Source organism: Brachyhypopomus gauderio, chromosome 14 (assembly GCF_052324685.1).
Source record: "Brachyhypopomus gauderio isolate BG-103 chromosome 14, BGAUD_0.2, whole genome shotgun sequence".
Classification (NCBI taxonomy): domain Eukaryota; kingdom Metazoa; phylum Chordata; class Actinopteri; order Gymnotiformes; family Hypopomidae; genus Brachyhypopomus; species Brachyhypopomus gauderio.
The window spans coordinates 4,550,636-4,570,831 of record NC_135224.1 but is presented as its reverse complement, the minus strand read 5'-3'; the positions used below and the strand labels follow the sequence as shown (position 1 = coordinate 4,570,831).

The window sequence follows — 20,196 nt, the reverse complement described above, 5'->3', positions numbered from 1 at the left end:
TCAAATGGCGTTCAACAGCACTTTCGCTACAGGGTAGCAATTCAGAAAGGACTGTAGTTTGTCTGACATCAAATGTATTATCAACACACCATTGAAAACATCTTTAAGGTTACTGCCTGTTCCAGCCTGTGCTCAGATTGTAGACGGAGCGGTTCCTGGGGAGACACTGCCCGGTTCCATTGCATCAGGGTCTTCTGAGGAACACCACTGGTTCTTCTGGACCACCGTGTTCGTTCAGTAGTGCCTGATTGGGATTTTAATGAAGAAGACACGCCTTTGGTGTTTGTCTTTACTGCACAGAAGGAATTTCTTCCTGAGAAGCACTAATTGGCCCCTCGGGGAGTTGGCGAAAGAACCCCAGAAATGTTCATCCCCCACCGGAACGGACGTGCGAGCAGGTAACACGTCGCGTCATTAGTGTGTCATAACGTATCGAGTCACTGTGATGGGGCGCATGATCTGGTGGGTTGACGTTTGCACAGGATTTGAGGGCAGTCTGATTTCACCCTTTAAAGCTTTTAGAGGATCATAGGTAAAAGATCATTTTTGTTTAAAACAAAATCACAGTTTTTGTCCTAGAGCTTCACTTTTAGGGGATGTTTTTTTCTGAAAGGGGCATGTGTATATCCTAATACCAAGCATCTGTTCAAACGTAACATTCTATTATATTTATCAATCGTACCGGTGTGCTGCTCCCAGCCACTAGGGGGCCCGCCTATTCCCACTCACACACCCTCAGTCACCAGTGTATTAGTGCGTACCCGTAAACTGAAGTGTTTGCACCTGTCTCTCGTTAGTGTGCTCAGCCCACAGGTACCTGCACGTGCACGCTGGTGAGCCAAGCTGGCGGGGACTCGGGGGCTGCGCGCGCAACGAGCCCCGTGCCTCTCATCCAAACACGTGCTGCAACGTCAGCTTGTGGTTTTCTCTTTGTGTTCTCCTGTGTGGTGGACAATAAAGATTATTCAACACACGCTTTCACTGTCACCGTCACAAGAATACAGTAACTCACAACCATAGATGCACTCTAAGTTACATTTACTTTTGTGTGTGTGTGAGATATAACAAAGAAATGACAAATAAAATAAAAATGTTTGAATGTAGAAACTAATTTTTTTTTTCCATTTGATTTCAATCTTCCTAATATCTGTAACACCACATCATAAAATGGTGCTTTTTAAAGCATCTACATTATAAACAGCACTATTTTTATTTTTATTTTTTTGCATTTTTCTTGTCCCTTACAAATTCCTGGTCTTAATCAGTGCTACTTTGCTTTAATAAATTCAGTGCACAGTATATAATGCAAAGATCGAAGCAACAATGATAGAAAATTACTACAATGTGATTCATTTAAATGTAATTCTGCTTCATGAATGTAATATCGCTCAGCACCAGAAGAGGGCGCTAGTTCTACTTTTTCAGCCTATGGCAGGACAGGATACTCTTCTGCACCAGTACAAATTTGTTCAGTGATTTCTGTATCGTGTTAATAATGAATGTTGATTACAGTCGGGTTGTTCATCACAGTCGGGTTACATGTTGACCACTAGATCAATGGTGGATTTAACAAAGTTGTAGGGTGTTTGAAAGGCCATTCAGTTGCTTCAAAAGCTCCTTAATACACACACACACACACACACACACACACACACACACACACACACACACACACACACACACATACGTGCTCACACACACACACACAGACACACACATGCAGACACATGCACACGCATATGTGAACACACACATGCGTACACACCCTCACACACGCATACACATGCGCACACACACACACGTGCAGACACATGCACACATATGCACATACACACATGCACACGCACACACATACATATGCACACACATGCGCACACAAACACACACACCCACGCACACACACACACACACACCACACTAGCGTCTGCATGTTTTCTGGTCACACCCTTCATTCCGGTGCCCTATGTGAAATGCCTTCTACACCCGCTGCACTGTCATAAAGTCACTACTTTGTACAATCTGCATGGAAGTCCTCACATGTGGAATGGAGTATAATAATAATTGCTGTTTATAAATGTCAACTAAGGAAATAACCTAATTTCATTGAGAAAGAAAGAAAGAAAGAAAGAAAGAAAGAAAGAAAGAAAGAAAGAAAGAAAAATGTATACAGTATTTGTGTGAAACGGACACACCCTTTCATTGTTATGTCACAGTGGCACAACCCAACTGCCAGCAGACCCCAGCCCTGGCAAACATGGAGACACGTGCACACGGCAGAGTTTAACAGTAGCCATTAGACTTCATGCATTCTCATATCAATAATAAAAACATCTCTACATGTTTTTTAATCTCCAACCTGTTCCCTTCTAATGCTGACAGAAATGCTGAGATGCAAACAGCCCCGTCCTCTCTGGACTGGACTGAGATATTAGTGGTTATCTGTGGGAGGGGCATGTGACCTTCAAACCCAGGAATGTGTTTTTGAAGGACCCTGGTGATTGAAGGGCCTGTTACATGGGCAAAGGCCTCCCCACCCACAGAGCACAACAGGCCACGCTCTCTCACACCCAAAGAATGAACTAGTAACACTCTAATGGGGGAGGGATTCAGTATGTGAACTGGAACACAGCCCATGAACTGTTGTGTTCTCAGACATTGTTGATAAATGTAGGACTCTGAATGTTAGTGTCTCTAAACTTGGCTTCTCAAACTTGTCATTCATGTACATTGTATTTCTAGAACAATCTCTTTTGCCAGAGAGTTGTGAAAACATTGTAACCTTTACACTTATAGACACAAATGCATGTATTTTTAAAAGTTTACAAGTGTATGTAATTATAGGTGTTTGTGTAATGTTATGTTGCTTTCACTTATTTTGAAATTCCAGTGAAAAATACTTTATAGTAGTTTCCTGTTAAATTCTGTTTAGTTTCCTGTTAATCTTTTATGGAGATGAAAGTCGTGATCCTGCGATTTCTCATCCTGCATACAGGACCAGCACACACGCATGACTGAAATGCACTACAGCTTACACAGTAGTGAGTCAAAGCAGGCAAGGGCTATTCCTGCAAGAACATCATGAGCTATTTGTGTGATGGGTTTTGCAGCGTCTTCATTGTGAAAGCATTGCTGAATGGTCCGTTGTCTTAGACATGCTGATTGAAATGTTGTTTCAAATGAACCTAAAATCTGCTTGTAAACACCATCAACAGACATACAGATTTAATTACAGTGTCTGAGCGGGAGGGTGTGAGATGCAAGTGCACTAAAGATTCAAATAAAGCAAAGAACAGCTTCAAATAAAGCAAAGAGCACAGCTTCAAATAAAGTAGAGCACAGCTTCAAATAAAGCAAAGAGCACAGCTTCAAATAAAGCAGAGCACAGCTTCAAATAAAGCAAAGCACAGCTTTAAATAAAGCAAAGCACAGCTTCAAATAAAGCAGAGCACAGCTTCAAATAAAGCAGAGCACAGCTTCAAATAAACAGCACAAATTCAAATAAAGCAAAGCACAGCTTCAAATAAAGCAGAGCACAGCTTCAAATAAGGTAAAGAGCACAGCTTCAAATAAACAGCACAAATTCAAATAAAGCAAAGCACAGATTTAAATAAAGCAAAGCACAGCTTCAAATAAAACAGAGCACAACTTCAAATAAAGCACAGAGCACAGCTTCAAATAAAGCAAAGAGCACAGCTTCAAGCCAATGAAAAAGCACAAAATGGAAAACGCACTGGTAGGAAACACCAGTGGAGAGATGCAGGAGAGATGGTTCAGACTCTCTGGTGTGGCACAGGCTATCGATGTACAGCATCAGAGTGCCCCTGTGGGCTGAGAGTAGGGCAGGGAAGCAGAAAGAGGATCACCGGACACAGGTGCTTGTGATTTCATAATCTGGTGGCTGGTGGCTGGAAGGAATGGGGTGTGTGTGTGTGTGCAGGTGTGTAAGTGTGTGGCAGTGGGCGTATCCCTTTGGCGGGGTGCCTGGCCTTCTGTGACACGAAGCTTCAAGATGTGTTATAGGTGTCAGGTTTAAAGGCTCCATAAATTGATCATTCAACAGCGCAAAACAATTACAAATCACATCCCATCAAAATATCAAAATTATGCAAAATATTCATCACCAGATCCACCTCTTTTGGGGGAATAAATCTGAATTCGGAAAGGCTGACAATTAAAACCACGTGTATTTTCAGTTTCATAATACAAACACAATGCATTTGCAGCTGCTCTGTCTTTTAGCATCGCATCATCTTGGGGCAAGATATGAAACAAAGGCCTTCATACCACCGTGATGCATTCATTCAGACGTAAAAAAAAACTGTTCCATACAGACATATCAATTCTGAACATCAACACCCATCTTCGAGATGTCTCTCACTGTCAACAGCCTCTCATTTCACACCTGGTGCCTTCTGGATTCCTCCACCTTCCAGCTCCTAAACGATGAATCTGTGTCGTATATAGATTTAATTTCAGCGTGGCTGTGATGTATGATAGTCCGGGTGTGTGTGGGTGCGTACGTGAGACCATTTCTAACATATTAATATGGGACGACACACCCAATTCACCTCACTGAGGTCAAACAGCTACTCAGTTCTCCTCAACTGCAGCTGGTGACCTAATTCACACATCAGCTCGAACCACAGAACCACAGTATCTAGTCTTCCTCACTCCCACGAATTTATAAGAGTGCATGTTGCGTACTACATGGGTAGATGAAACAGGCCGGACAAGACACAAACGTGTTGTCAAACATTTAGAAGAAGGAGTATTAATTCAGACCTTTAATGTCTCCATATCTCACTTGGTTCTTGGCGTTGTCCACAAAACCTGCTCTGCGTGTTGACCAGAAACTACAAAGCACAGGACTGTGACAATCCCGAAGATCAAGTCTTAATGATTTACTGCTATTTTTATAAAACAAAGCTTAACACACAGGGTGAATTATTTGACAGCACAGCGGAGGAGTTGATTTAGTAAGCAGATTGTAATCTAAATTTTTTTTTTCATTCCGTTGATGACATATGTGTGCAAGACTGTGCAAGATCTTCATTAAAATGTTCTGGAGATACATCATTGAAAAAAATGAAATGCAAGTGTGAACATAGCACTCCCCTAACCCGCTGCTCGGGACAACCAGTTTCTACGCACTGGCTGTGTGTTTATTGGCAAAGTTAATCATCAATCACAATCATTTATGTAACCATGTGCACACTCTCCCTAACAGAAGAGACCTTTGTTGGGATTCTATTATCATCTTCAGTAGTGCAGGGTATCACTGCATTTGACACATCGATGTGACACTGAAGTTCTAAATCTCAGCATATCTACTTAATGAAAATCAAAAGCAAACACAATGAGGGACCTGTGTGAAAATGTAGGGAAACCTTGATGTGCACAATTAAAACCTATTTGTTATACCTATTAACCTACCTATTTATTCATGTACAAAATGTTGCATTCTTAAGAATGTACTTAAAGGTCTTGAGAAATGATGCAATAAAATAAAGCCCTGTCCCAATAGGAGTGAATCAACCACCCCCCCTTACATGCACACACACACACACTGTCACTCAGCTATGATGGGAAGATGACTAAATGTGGCTGTGCTCTCTTTGCCTCTCTCACTTTCCACACCCAGATAACAGCTCATATCAGAAGCACTCATCAGCTTACACCCAGCACCACCTCACACCTTGGGCACTGTACAGTGGTGTCAGTGTGCTGGAGAGAGTGTTAAAAAAAAAAGATCAGACAGAAGAGGTGTGGGTGGATAATACTAGACCTAACCTTTAGCAGCTACACTAAAACAGAATAAAGAGGTACATGATTTCAAACACACATCACTTGAGCAAACTGCACATGAATATCCAACCAGTAAAAAAAAAAACATTCATATATATATATATATATATATATATATATATATATATATATATATATATATATAAATTCAATTTCTACTGTCCCTTTTAAAATGAGAAATGAGATGCGTAAACCAGACAGGTCTGAACTGTAACGGTTGGGACCATAACTAGGAGGAGTGGAAACCAATGTCAAAACAACAAAGCACATATAGAATGAAAAAACGTGGACGAAAACCAAAGCACAGACATTACTGACAGATGGGAAGGGGGCCAACATGACAGGGATAAATAAAAAACCGTCCAGCCGCGACTGCACAGGGTTCACTCAGGTCGTCAGAGCCTCCTGGTCCTTCTGTAGAGGCTACGATGAAGCGCAGTGTGCCAGCTCCCCCCCCCCCCCCCCCCCAGCGCTGACTGGAATCAAACGAGAAGTGCAGAAGGGTACAGGAAGGGGCGGGGCTAAAGGAGGAGCCTCCGCCTCCATCTCTTCCCTGTTCCCGCCTTTAACCTTCACCGCTCCATCCTATAAATGGCGTATATCTGTTTACAGTGTTGGGCAGTATCGGTCCAGCCTCGAAATACAACAGATATCAAGAACATATGTGAGGGGTTTAATATGTTAACATCAAATTAAACATCCATATATGTGGCTCCTTCAGGCTTATCTATAGCAGCATAACTACAGGGAGGGCCCTGGAGGTGACCACAGGCATGAGGGTCACTGAGATGTGATGTTGCTTTCCACCCAAGTCATCATCACAAACAAGAGTGAACCCATGACATGGCTGGACGACAGCATCAACATCTCAGATCACCAGAAGACTCAATGACTAGAAAACCCCCAAACTCTACATATTCAAGTGCAGTACATTAAGTCAAATCAAATAAAATCAAATCAAAGTTTATTTGTATAGCGCTTTTCACAACACATGTTGTCACAAAGCGCTCTACAGGATTTACAAGGTAATTAGTGAAGGCTTGATTAAATAGGTGAGTTGTAAGTCTAGATATTAAGATTAGAACTGTGTCTGAATCTCAGATTGGAGCTTGTCAGACTGTTCTATAAAAGTGTGGATCAGCCTCTGGCTGGAGCGTTTTCAGAGGAGAAACCTGCGTTCTGAGAACACACCAGAGATGAGTTATCATATGTGATGAGTTCACTCAGACATTGTGGGGCAAGACCATTTAGCGCCTTGTAGGTCAACTGAAGAATTTTAAAATCAATTTGATATTTAACCAGGCAATGCTGAGAGAGCAGGACTAATGTGATCAAATTCTCTATCCCTGGTTAGGAGACTGCTGCATACGAAATGAAGTTTCTTTAGAGGTTTTTTAGAGTATCCAATTAAAAGCCTGGTACAGTACTCCAGTCTTGATGAGATAAAAGCGTGGACCACTTTCTCTGCATCAGATAAGGAAAGTAAACATATGGGCTTAGCATTATTATGTAATTGGCAAAGGGCAGCCTATTATAGTGCATATGTGTGTGTCAAATGAAAGATCAGGATCAATAGTGACACCTAAGCTTTTTACAATAGATTTGGGTGTTACTGAAAAACCATTTTGGTTAAGAGGAATGCTTCTTGCCAGAAGCAACACCTCAGACTTTTCAGAATTTAAACTAGATGCCATCCAGTTTTTTTTTCCTGGATGCAGTTCTAAATCCTTGTGGGACACCACATTTTACTTTTGTGCGATCTGAGTATTCATTATGTACAAGGACAAAATTGTATTGATCTATCAGGAGGGATTTGAACCAGCAGAGTGGTTCATCTCTTACGCTAATGAGTGTCTCCAGCCTGTCCAGGAGAATGTTGTGGCTGATAGTGTCGAAAGCAGCACTAAAGGTCTAGGAGTATAAGAAAATAAATGTATCCTTCATCACAGGATACTAAGAGCTCATTAACTACTTTAGTCAACACAGTTTCAGCGCTGTGCTGGGGTCTAAATTAAATCATGGGGATTAAGACCAGTTTTATTTATTATAATGTTCATTATAATTCATTATACTGAGTTCATTATGATGAGCAAAGTTTTAGTTTAACACAGTTACTACAAAGACAATTCCGTAAAGCACCTAGAAAATGCTCTGACATGTCAGTGGATGCGCCGATGCCGTCAACTGAGGTCCAATATCCACACTGGAGGGACTGCTCGGCCTAGATCCAGAACTATATAACTGGACTTCTACTAGCTGGGCCACCGAATGGAGGATGGGTTCCCTTTTGAGTCTTGGTCCTCCCAAGATTTCTTCCTAATCCCCACCTAGAGGTTTGTCCTCGCCACTGTCGCCCCTGGCTTGCTCATTAGGTATCTGGACCCATGTGCTTGTAAACATATGTTGTAAAAAGCACTATATAAATAAAATTGACTAATTTGACGTTGGATCCCTGGCTGATTGCAGTAATGTTCATGCCTTTGTGAATCATTTTGGGTCAGTGCAAGCAGCTAAACTGGTGGCCCTCACTCATGCCTGTCATCTCTTTAAAGTTGAGACTGTAAATACAGACTTATGCTGTGTCTTTGGCATGGCCCATGACTCATGCAAACATTTCATCTGTCATAAAGGATGCATCCCTTCCCTAACTCCCTGGCCCTGTTGGGAGGAGGGTCTTCTCTTTATATGCAGTGCTGACTTCTCCCCAAACATGGTGCCTGTGATTGTGACCAGGTAATTCAATTTTGGATTCATCTGTCCAGATAAAGTGCTCTCTGGCAAAGTTTAAATGGGTAACTGTTCTTTCTTGAGAACAGAGGCTTCCTTCTACCAACTCTCCCATGAATGCCATGTCTATAAATTTTTTAGCCTGATTGTAGATGTGCGTACATTCATCCCATATGCTGCCAGAGAGGTCTGCAACTCTCTGGAGGTGATGTGTGAATTATTATTTTTCTGCTGCGTCTTGGTGTGAGTTTTTGATATCCATCAAACATCCATCGGCAGAGCTGCAGTAATGCTGAGTGTTTCCATTTGTAAATGATCTGTTTCACAGTGGATGGAGCTGAACTCTTAGAGATGGTCTAGTATAGCTTTGGAGTTTCCCCAGACTGATATGCTGTCACAACCTTCTTCATGGTTTCATCGGTTGTCTCCTTTCCTCAGCATCTGCTGATCTGTGTGCTTTACGCCTTGGCACGACAGTGGTTTGGTTGGTTTCCTCTCCCTTTTAATTTGTGTGGCTCAAATCTTTTCCTAAGGATGTCTCGTTTGATTTGGTGTGCTTAATTGAATACTTTAGTCTTTCCCATTGACTTTACCAGTGCACCTGTGGTTCACTTACTTTTGCACATGCTCTGATTCAATGTTTCATGTAGTCTGCTGGCAACACACACAGTTCCCTCAAAACAAGTAAATTGAATTGATTAACATAAACCTGACTTTCCATATACAAAAACTGGTGATGATAAAATAGGCAAATATAGTAAAACAACAGAAAAATCTGAACTACTCGAGGAGGTCACAAATTGTTCAAACAGCACTGTGTACGTGTGTGTCTGTGTGTATACAAACGAAAGTGAATTATCATACGCAAATACAAGTAGTATGTATTTCCAAATGCTTCATATATATATGTAAACACGTGTTTCATAAGTATGTGCAAATATCCTGCGGGTGTTTCAAGTATTTCACCCTAAACCACATCCCATAAAACCCGCCCATAGTCGCCCTGTGTGTCTTATCAACAGGGTGGTGCTTCCTCAGGACAGACTGGATGCAGTAATCAAAGACAAAGAGTAACTTTTAGAATTTGGAAAGATTTAAATGGCGAAACTGTTTGCGATACTCGCTTTTCTGATTGCGTTTGCAGCTACGGTATGTAAATATTCTTCTGTGAGTAACTATATTTGGAAAGTTTATACTGAAAGGAAGCGTCTACCCTTGGTTTGTAACGGTCTTGGGAATGGAAACCAGTGCATGCTGCCTGGCTTTTTCTTAACGTCCAGCCGCGTCATATATTACTCTGGCTAATGTGCTTGTATACCGTTATCAGACTTGCTCGTCAACTACGCAGAGCGCCTAAGAAAATTAGAAACATGCCTGTCGCAGTTAACTTTGGGGTTTCTTATGTTTAGGTTTTCCTAAATTTCGTGACAAGTGTTGGCGTTTTTGTTTCGTTTGTTTTCTATATTTGCATGTCCCATAGCTGTTTCCAATGGGAAGCAGAAAAATCTGGTTTAAACATTGGATTCTTAATTTTATTTAACTTAATTTACTGGATATTTGTTTTCACTTTTAATCCGTACTTTATTGGAGTGTGACATTTATTAGAAACATTTTGTAGATTTACAGTCACAACTAATTATAGAGATTACAGCCCTTGAGGTTCTCATTCTTGACTGCAGACTTTTTAGTGACACTGGCACGTGTTGAAAATGGTTGAATACGAATCAGTAAGATGTGAGTTTGTGGTCAGGCACTGACCAGTGATGCGGGGACTAGAGTTGGTCTCGTCCCAATTCTCGCCCCAAGTCCCCCTTGAAGGGTACACTTCATGACGTGGTCGGAGGGCGTGTGAAAACGTTCAAAGTGACGGAGGGTTGGCAGCAGGATTGGGACACGTCCCTTCACGTCTCTGCAGCTGAAATCACATTTTGGCAATAGTGATGGGAAATATTACTCTGTAAAGACGGAACTTTTGGCTCTGTTCCTTTTAAAGTGCCATTCAAAAAGGATCTTCGTTATTTTTTTAGGTAGCGGGAGGCGCTACTGGGCAAACTATAAGCCAGCCTCGATTATTAATATCAATGATGAACAATTATGTCATTTTTACTACCTCTCCTTAAATGTAGGCCTATATCAAACAGCCCTTAAATGAGAAAAATAATTTTTAAGTAAAATTGACAACAGAAAATATATTTTAAAGTATACTTAAGTATATTTTAATAAAATGTTTTAAATAACTGCAAATAAATAAAGTTTGTATCATCTGTTGTATAACTTGTAGCCAAACTGGGCCTACAATTCAAGCATAAACAATTAGAAACACAAAAACAACTAAAATGTAGACTACTAAATTACACTTTCTATCGCTGCCCCTTTTGCTGCTTTCTCCCTGTATCTGCATTACGGCTCTCTTACGCCTGCAGGAGGGTGATACTGGGAGTGTTTTCAGAGTTTGATTTACAAAATGAAGAGGTCTCACTACGACTGACTGATCTGCGGACGCGAGGCGCTTGGGGATTCAGTAGTATCGGATCGTTGGGTTTACCAGTCACTGCTGTAAATGCCTATAACGAAATTAATAACTTGGACAAATTTGACTGAATTATTTTTTTATTTGAATGTTTGTTGTAACAGATGCAGGTAGGCTGGGCCTTTAACCATATTGGGTAACACTCCTTTTTTGTGGGAGAGAGACTGAGAGGGAGAGGAGCTCCTCGCTGCAAGTGTTGCCAACTTAGCGACTTGGTCGATATATTTAGCAACTTTTCAGACCCTCTAGCGACTTGTGTGGTGTTACTGGAGACTTTTGGAGACTCTGAGATGAACACACATGCTCTTCAGTTACTGTCCTCAGCGAGCAGCGGCTGTGGTGCCGTGAGCCTCGTCCCACAATACTCGTCCCACAACACTCAGAGCAGACCCACATCGCTGCAGTCACTTCCCTCATTCGCCACGTAGCCCGTCACTCACTCTTTGTGAAAAGCTAAACACAGGGTTGCCAACTTTTCAAGATCGCTTGGAATGAGATTTGAACCTGGAGGAGGTAGCGAGTGTAATAAATTTATAAACCGTACGCACGGATAATGTCGTCCAATCGCCTGTTTTCCTTAAGAAATATCAAGAAACTGTCCATTATTTCTAATAAACGTGATGCTAGCTACACGTGTTCCTTAAAGAAGAGATGCTGTGGGAACTTGTAGCGACTGGCCACTACGGAACCCTGGAGGGGTTACTAGGGAGAAAGCTACGGAGTCCCGGAGAAAGCAAAATCTGTACGTACGGTTTAGTAATCCGTGCGTACGGTTTAGTAATCCGTGCGTACGGTTTAGTAATCCGTGCGTACGGTTTAGTAATCCGTACGGATTTTGCTCTTCAAATTTTTTTTTCGCCAGTGACCCCTCCGGGGCTCCGGATTATTCCTTTACAGCTTCAAATATTATGCAAATTTAGTGACTTCTATCGAGTTTTAGGACAGCCAATAGCTAAGCGAGTTTTAGGACAGCCAATAGCTAAGCGAGTTTTAGGACAGCCAATAGCTAAGCGAGTTTTAGCACAGTGTTGTTCTTTGATCCTCTTCCACCTGAAAACTTTCACCCATTCTGCCCCCAGTGAACTTGATCCGACCTTTTTACCGTTTTCCACTTTGCTCTCTGCCTCCATCTCGCAGATGCTGATGACCTGTCAGCATCTAAAAACATATTTTGTGAACTTGCACAGGTGTTGCACAGGTCTGCCAAATGCCATAAATGTAAATGTGTTAACACATTCTGTGGAATATCCTGTTTGTCTTTTGAGGGAGCACACTAATATGCTGCTTAACCCTAGTAATGCCCCCCCCCCTCTTAATGTACCTTATGCAGCATTCATATCTAACTTTAATATCAAGTTTACTGGTAAGCTAAATAATCTGTTGCTAATGTTACTGCAAAAATCCATTATCTCAACAACAGTCAATAGCTAAGCGACATTTAGGACAGTCAATAGCTAAGCGACATTTAGGACAGTCAATAGCTAAGCGACATTTAGGACAGCCAATAGCTAAGCGACATTTAGGACAGCCAATAGCTAAGCGACTTTTAGGACAGCCAATAGCTAAGCGACTTTTAGGACAGCCAATAGCTACTTTCCTTACTGAGGAGTTGGCAACACTGCCTCACAGTTCGTTTCAATGGGTAGCTCTTAGAAATGCTATGAGGTTACTCCTGCGATGTTTCTGTTAAATAGAATACATGCGTGTGTGAATGTGAGACTCCCTGTACTCTGGAAATCCTGAATCATCAACTCCTTTCGAGTAACCAAGTGTTACACTGTACATCTGTCCTGATCTTACACTTAACCTTACCACTATACGAAAAACTGCTCAATTCTCCACTTATTAAAGCTAAGGCACCAGATAATTGAAAACCACTTGAATGCAACGCAATGTTTTATCATGTACATATTCAGTTTGGTAGTATGCTAGCTAAAGAAAACAGGCTTTCCATCATAAACTATTAGCTGATTTGTATATACTCTAGTCTACGTGAATCAATTGGTCAAGTCGAATGGAACATTTTATAGTCTCTTGGGCTCAATCTGAAATGCCGTCCTTAAACAGTACACACTAGATTTCAGTGCAGTATGTTCTACTCATCCGTTAAAGTAGTAGGCCTATGTTCTTTCAGTAGGTGACTGGGCAGTACGCTACAACCTCAGACACACTACATCCACCATTTTACCTGTCATATAACATGGTCACATGATCATAGTTAAATACTCCAGTTGAATCATGGGATAGGACAGTGCTGCAATCGCATGCTTCAAAATGGCTCCCGATTCAGTAAGCCATCCGGGTACTTTTCACTTACTGTTTAGTGCATACTATGTATTCAGACATACTACCCTTTATCACTTACTGTATAGGAGGGAAGTATAGCATTTCGGACGGAGCCTAAGACACCAAAACTGTCAATCAAGGGGTTACGCAAGTAACAAGATGGGGCCATTGTGATTCACAAATTTACTTTTTAATTACGGACCTATGAAAGGCAGATAAAGACTATGTGTGAGGGGTGTAAATGTTTTAGGTTTTTGTATTAGTCTGCAAAATGTACAAAATGTGTGTGAACAGGTGATTGATGCCGGGGCTGCTGGAGGTGATCAGACTCTGAGGAGACAGAAGAGAGAGTGGATCATCCCTCCTAAGAAAATTGTGGAGAACGTGGATTACACCAATGATGAATTCATCTCCAAAGTAAGAGCCACTCAACACTTCAGTGTCTCTGTTTCAAAGGTCATTTTGTGTCTGCAGTACACGCTGTGGTTCCTGTATATCACACACAAGTAGAGGGGAGAGAGTCGTACAAAGCCCTGGGCGACAAAGATTCATTTTAAAGATCCTAAATCAAAACTGAGCCATTTTCACTCATAAGGTCATATCCATGGTCATATTGTACATGTATCCTTGTTTAAAAGACAAATGTCTTGTTTTTTTTTTATCTTATATCCAAATACAGTGATTTATTTTGGCTTGGCTACATCACCAAGGCAGAGAGGGTGCAGAAAAATATTTAATAATTTTAATATTCTCATTCAAATAAAAGCTAATATTGATTCCACCTCAATAAGCCTGTTATACTGGTAAATAGCAAAGTAAATAGATTGCACAGGTTTAATGACTTTAAATTGCCTTTAATGAATCTATGGTAAACAAAACCCAGTTTCACTGCCAGTATACACACACACACACATACACACACACACACGTGAACTTGTAGCATTGTAACATTATCAACAACAAAACCTGAACGAAACACAAAGTAGATATTCACGACGTCCAAACACAACATGAAACCCAAGTAACACTATACAGAGAACACCTATGGACTCCGATACATTGTCGTAGCGCAACCTAAGAAAACACAAAGGCGAATGAATCCAGAAGGTTAACACACAGAATAGTTCTATATACACGCCAAACAGACTCACATAACACAGAACACCTGGGAAGGTAACACCCAGGGGTGTGGCTAAGATACATGGGGAGGGGGAGGGGGGGGGGGGGGTTGTTATACGTAGGCGTTAAGAAACAGGCAGGGGCCAGGTGTGACAATGAGACCGCTAGCGACACATAAACTGCATCAAGTGATTTGGACAGAGGAAATTAGTGTTTATTTTATGTGATATGGACAAAAATATTTACAGCTCACTGCAGGCCTATTATCAATCAATCAATCAATCAAAGTTTATTTGTATAGCGCTTTTCACAACAACACTATTATTGTGTTAAATGCCCATGAGGAAGAGCACGTCAGCAAAAAGTGACGTCACTAGTGCTTTGATGAAGTGGTTTGCGTCACTTTGCTGAAGTAATTGGGAGTACAACAGTGAAGTGATGGCCTCTGTTACTGTATCTGCTTTGTAGAGGGGGGGAAATAAGAGATTAGTCACATATCTTTGAGCTGTGTCTACCATCTGCCACAAACATCTAAACATTCCTGTAACACCCCGTGGGCAAAAGACCTGTGTTTTATGAGTGTCGATATTAAATGGACTACTTTAAGATATCAACCATCTAAAAGTACATCCAGTGAACTCGCATCCAGTGAGGCAGACGACATTTTTTAACACAAAACCAAAGTGAACTTACACAGTGGTTGAACAGGCATAAACGCAATACGAAACAATGACCGACAAACACAGGATCAAACATGAGGGTTTAACAGTGAAAGGAGGTACTATGTGAAACAATAAGTACTCGTGGAAGGCAGTACTATGTGAAACATTAAGTACTCGTGGAAGGCAGTACTATGTGAAACATTAAGTACTCGTGGAAGGCAGTACTATGTGAAACATTAAGTACTCGTGGAAGGCAGTACTACGTGAAACAACAAGGACTCGTGGAAGGCAGTACTACGTGAAACAACAAGTACTCGTGGAAGGCAGTACTACATGGACTAATGTGGTGGGGTGTGTGCGTGCCATTACACTTCATACTAGGTGTGGGCGATATAATATCGTTCACAAAAATACCGGTACATTTCTTTATTCGATAGGATTTCGCTATATCGCGACATTATGACGCAAGGACGCAGGTTGTGCGTGCAGCGCGCAAAATGAACATGGCCAACAGCGGAGAGAGCAGCAGTGCTCACACTGTGAATGATTTAGTTCCTAATCGAGGAGCTACATCAGTAGTGTGGAAGTATTTCATGAACAATTCACGTTCAAAGTTCACAGTTTTAATTATGAACTAGTTCAAAGTTCAGTTCATTTTACTTTTTTCCGTGAGATATTCAAATACTTTTTTCACGATTTGGCTGTTGCGCAATCAAGGGGTGGACACAAATGCGAAGTAGATAGTACAATCTCATTAGATTTTATTTCACATCTTACAGTTGCAGACGACACGCGAGTGGACCACGAATGACGTGGAATGATGAATAGAGAACTAACGCTTAATACACTAAAAGGCAGCGGAAATGACTAGGGCACAAAACTAGACCAAACACAAGAGTACAACTAATTGTTACATACACTGACATGAACAAACACACGGGAAGCAAGTAACGGCCATACATGAACATGAAGTCTAATAGAACATACATGTATTGCCAGGCACGATATCACGTTAGTGAACACGGAGACCAAACATGAACTGAAAACCTAAAACAATACGAACCTGAAAATGGAAAAGAGACTTTAACCATACACAAACACGAAGCTAATCAAAACCACGAATCACGGATAAGGCGTGAATACCGTGCACATCCAACTAGGAAATAAAGAAACGACAATGATCCCCGAAGGTATAGTCTGGACATAGGCTATATATACACACCAAGTAGGAGATAAAGAAACGACAATGATCCCTGAAGGTATAGTCTGGACATAGGCAATACACACACACACACACTTGTAAAACTAAGACGAGCTAACACGGAACAGCTGAAACAGAGGGGCGTAACAAGAACAAGGAAAACATAAAAACGACGAGACTAGAAGGGGGTGGAGCCAGACGTAACAACTACAAGCTAGAAATCACTATACGTTCTTATACGTGCTATGCCTACCCCGCTCTGCTGCAATTCATCACGGGTAACGTCGTGCGGAAGCCAGTATGTTATTAACTAGCCAGTATGTTAACTATTCTCATGCGGACACTACGTTGCCCACAATGCATTGCGCACACAACGTCAAAACCATTTCTGTCTGGTGATGCATGATTTAAGCGGCACCAGCGAGAATACAGGAGGGAGGAACTTTCTCGCGTTGCGTTTCAAAAGAGAAAACAGATGTCACTCAGTTTTCAATGGAAACAAATTCCAATGTTCATTTACAGTGATGTCTACCGTTCATGACACATAATGTGAACTAATTCACGTTCAAGTTATTTAAAAATGTGTTTCGTTCAGTTCAACGTTCACGAAAAAATGAGCGTGTTCAATGAACGCGTTCTTTTGAACTCGTTCACGCACAACACTGTGAATAGTGAATTTACTTGAGTTTCTCTTTTAACAACTTCCGCCCTGTCCTGCCTCTCTTCTTTGCGCAACTCATTTGGGACGTAGATTTGACTTATTACTGTCTCTTTGTTATTACCTTTTGGGAAGAAAAAATATCGAGATATATATCGTATATCTCCATTCAGCTAAAAAATATCGAGATATTATTTTTGCTCCATATCGCCCAGCCTTACTTCATACTTAGTAATACTTAATATACTTAATAATAGTATACCATCCGTAGTTCGCTGTGAACCCAGATAAAATAATTACATTGGCTTTGGCCTTAATAGTTCATAGTTTCACATGAAAATGCAATTCAGACAGACTACAATTCTGAAAATACAATTACCCTGGGTAATTACAACTGCAATTTCAGTATTACCCATAACTTTGTCAACTCTTAATAAGATTTTTGGATTGCATTATTTTACCAAAACAGTATTTGTAGTCATTCTGTAATAATGACATTGTATACTATGTGGACTATGACCACCCACAGGCATTGTATAGTATATCAATTGGTTATTTTCTCTGTTCATTTGAGATCCGATCGGATGAGGAGACCAGGACAACGATACGATACTCTCTGGAAGGTCCTGGAGCATCTGAAGATCCAAAAGGATGGTTCACCGTGGATGAGAAGCTAGGCCTCGTGAAGATCCATAGAATCTTAGACAGAGAGAAAACGCCTTCGTTCACAGTGAGTTCATTCAGATAATATCATAGCATCTTTAATTGTGATTACTTTGATACGGTTCTATTTAAACAGAAGACTGTAGTTAATTCACAGAAAATGAAAAATTAATAAGAGTAATTTAATGATCGAACATTCTATATTAACATTATAGACCCACCCTTCAAAAAATAAAAGTGAAACTGAACCCAGTAAAGATAGAATTTTGATTGAGATCCAGGAGATCTGTCTGGTGTTTGTGAGAAGGTCTTGCACCTCTCCAGGGGAGGGTGCAGAGTCCCCACTCCTAAGTGACACTGGGTTTTCACACTGTGAATCTGTGTCTTTAAGCTACAAGGGATCGCCCGGTTGCCGAATGGTGAAAAGGCTGAGAATAACGTTGTGCTGCGTATTGTGGTCCTGGATCAGAACGACTGCACACCTGTGTTTAACGTTCAACCGGTCGGTGATGTTGCAGAACTAAGTGCCACAGGTACAGCAGTCCTTTCCTTTACTGTGTTTTACAAATTTTAATTAAATGAACTATATGTTTTAAGAACAATTTTGTAATTAATATCTGGTCTTTCATTTCCCAAGGAACCAGTGTATTGAGCATCACAGCCACAGATGATGACGAACCAAACACACGAAATTCAACAGTCACCTACAGCATTGGCCAGCAGATACCACCAGAGCCCAGAATGTTCCATATTGACCGTCAAACTGGTAGGATTAGCATCCAAATGGACACACTGGACCGAGAGGTGAGTGTGTCCATCTTGTTGTGGCATGTCCCCCCCCCCCCCCCCCCCCCCCCCCCAAAACCTGAACCAGAACTTGAACCAGTGAATTAGGTGAACGTGCAGAGATGCTCAATATCCGTCAACTGAGCTATAAAACTAATTCAGAAGTGTATTTGTATATATATCCCTGTGTGTCCTCAGCCCACACACAAAGAGCACTGGTTCAGTCTCAAAGAGTGAATGGAGAATTATACCCATAATACAACAGATACTAAACTCTAAATTGAGGTGGTTAAGATCAGGCTGAACAGCACATTTCTTTGTCTTCACAGGCGCAAGAGACTTACAGACTGATTATTTATGGTAGTGACAACGGTCCTCCACCGAGAAACATTGGCACAGGAACTGTGTCCATCAACGTGCTGGACGTCAACGACAATGTCCCCTTCTTGGAGAAGACCTCGGTAAGAAGCTTGCACTGTTTTTTTATCAGGCTTTCACAATATTTATTACATATATTACATTTATCATATACACACTTGATATCTACATCTATATTAGACTTTTTTACTGTTACGGAGGGAAGAAGCAGGCACGACGAGTGTTTGATATCGACAAACACGTTTATTGTCACACACAACGAATAAAGTCCGACGCGGGTAGCGCAAGCACTCAAAATGAAACACTCACAGGCACGCACTTTAGACAAAGACGAGCACGGGACATTGCGTGAACGCACATTAAATAGACGAACTACACAATCCCCCAGTGATCACCAGACGAGGCACAGGTGAGACCGATTAACATATCCACGAACGACCCACACCCACAGAACTACAAACATGGACATAACCAGACGCAGACGACATAAACACACGCACAAAAAGGAGGGGTCCGGACATGTCCCGTGACATTTACGTTTTTATTTCTACTTTAATTTGTTTTTTGTTGTAATTTTCGATATACTTTTTGTTGCTTTATTTTTTTGTTGCTTTATTGTTACTTTAATTCTTTGGCTATATGAAAGATGCATAGCCATAAATATACATGTACACAAGTTGTCTCAAAATTAAGGATAAAAAAAGTATGAAAATGCAGCAGTAGTAGAACAACGTGTAGAATGAACGTAGGACAGGAGCTTCCTGAGAACCCAGGAGAACTACAGGAAATCAGATGTGTGTAGTGAGTAATGGAGGGGAGAATGTGAATGTGTGGAGTGTGAGGGGAGTGTGGAGTGTGAGGGGAGTGTGGAGTGTGAGGGGACAAAATAACATTGTTACTTTGTTACTTTTGATTTCTGCAGTCACTCAATACACTTACAACTGTGCATGCGATATAACCTATTTAAAAAAAAGACAATTAGAAGCTGAATAAAACATTGAATGTTTGTATGGTGTGTGTGTGTGTGTGTACACAGTACGAGGTCAATGTGAAGGAGAACACAGCCGGTGTAGAAGTGATGCGTATGAAAGCCAATGACAAGGATCAGGTCAACACGGACAACTGGCGGGCCGTCTATACGATTGTCTCGGGTAACGAGGCAGGTTACTTCAACATCACTACTGATCCCATCACCAACGAAGGCGTCCTGATGATTACGAAGGTGAGACAGTAAACACATAATGCTCATTACATCACTAAACGTTCTGGTGTGATGGTGAACATTTTAGTACATTTTGCACGTAGGTTTGTCAACGACCAGTCAGACCTACGATGCTCTCGATACACTTAACGTTCCCATTGCTTTAGCCTTTTAACATAC

General features: G+C 41.2%; 1 protein-coding gene across 2 annotated transcripts in view; it reads left to right on the top strand.

The window, feature by feature from the left end:
- The first annotated feature begins 9,547 nt into the window (after positions 1 to 9,547).
- dsg2l (desmoglein 2 like) overlaps positions 9,548 to 20,196 on the top strand; it is a 44,367-nt gene continuing 33,718 nt past the window's right edge. For both annotated transcript variants that reach the window (XR_013120889.1, XM_076972637.1), the window contains exons 1-7: positions 9,548 to 9,681; positions 13,643 to 13,765; positions 17,563 to 17,718; positions 18,043 to 18,184; positions 18,289 to 18,455; positions 18,767 to 18,898; positions 19,852 to 20,037. Coding sequence is in view for 1 of the 2 variants with exons in the window: in XM_076972637.1 (XP_076828752.1) it covers positions 9,631 to 9,681; positions 13,643 to 13,765; positions 17,563 to 17,718; positions 18,043 to 18,184; positions 18,289 to 18,455; positions 18,767 to 18,898; positions 19,852 to 20,037 (957 nt within the window). In the remaining variant the exon portion in view is untranslated. The remainder of the gene's footprint in view (positions 9,682 to 13,642; positions 13,766 to 17,562; positions 17,719 to 18,042; positions 18,185 to 18,288; positions 18,456 to 18,766; positions 18,899 to 19,851; positions 20,038 to 20,196) is intronic.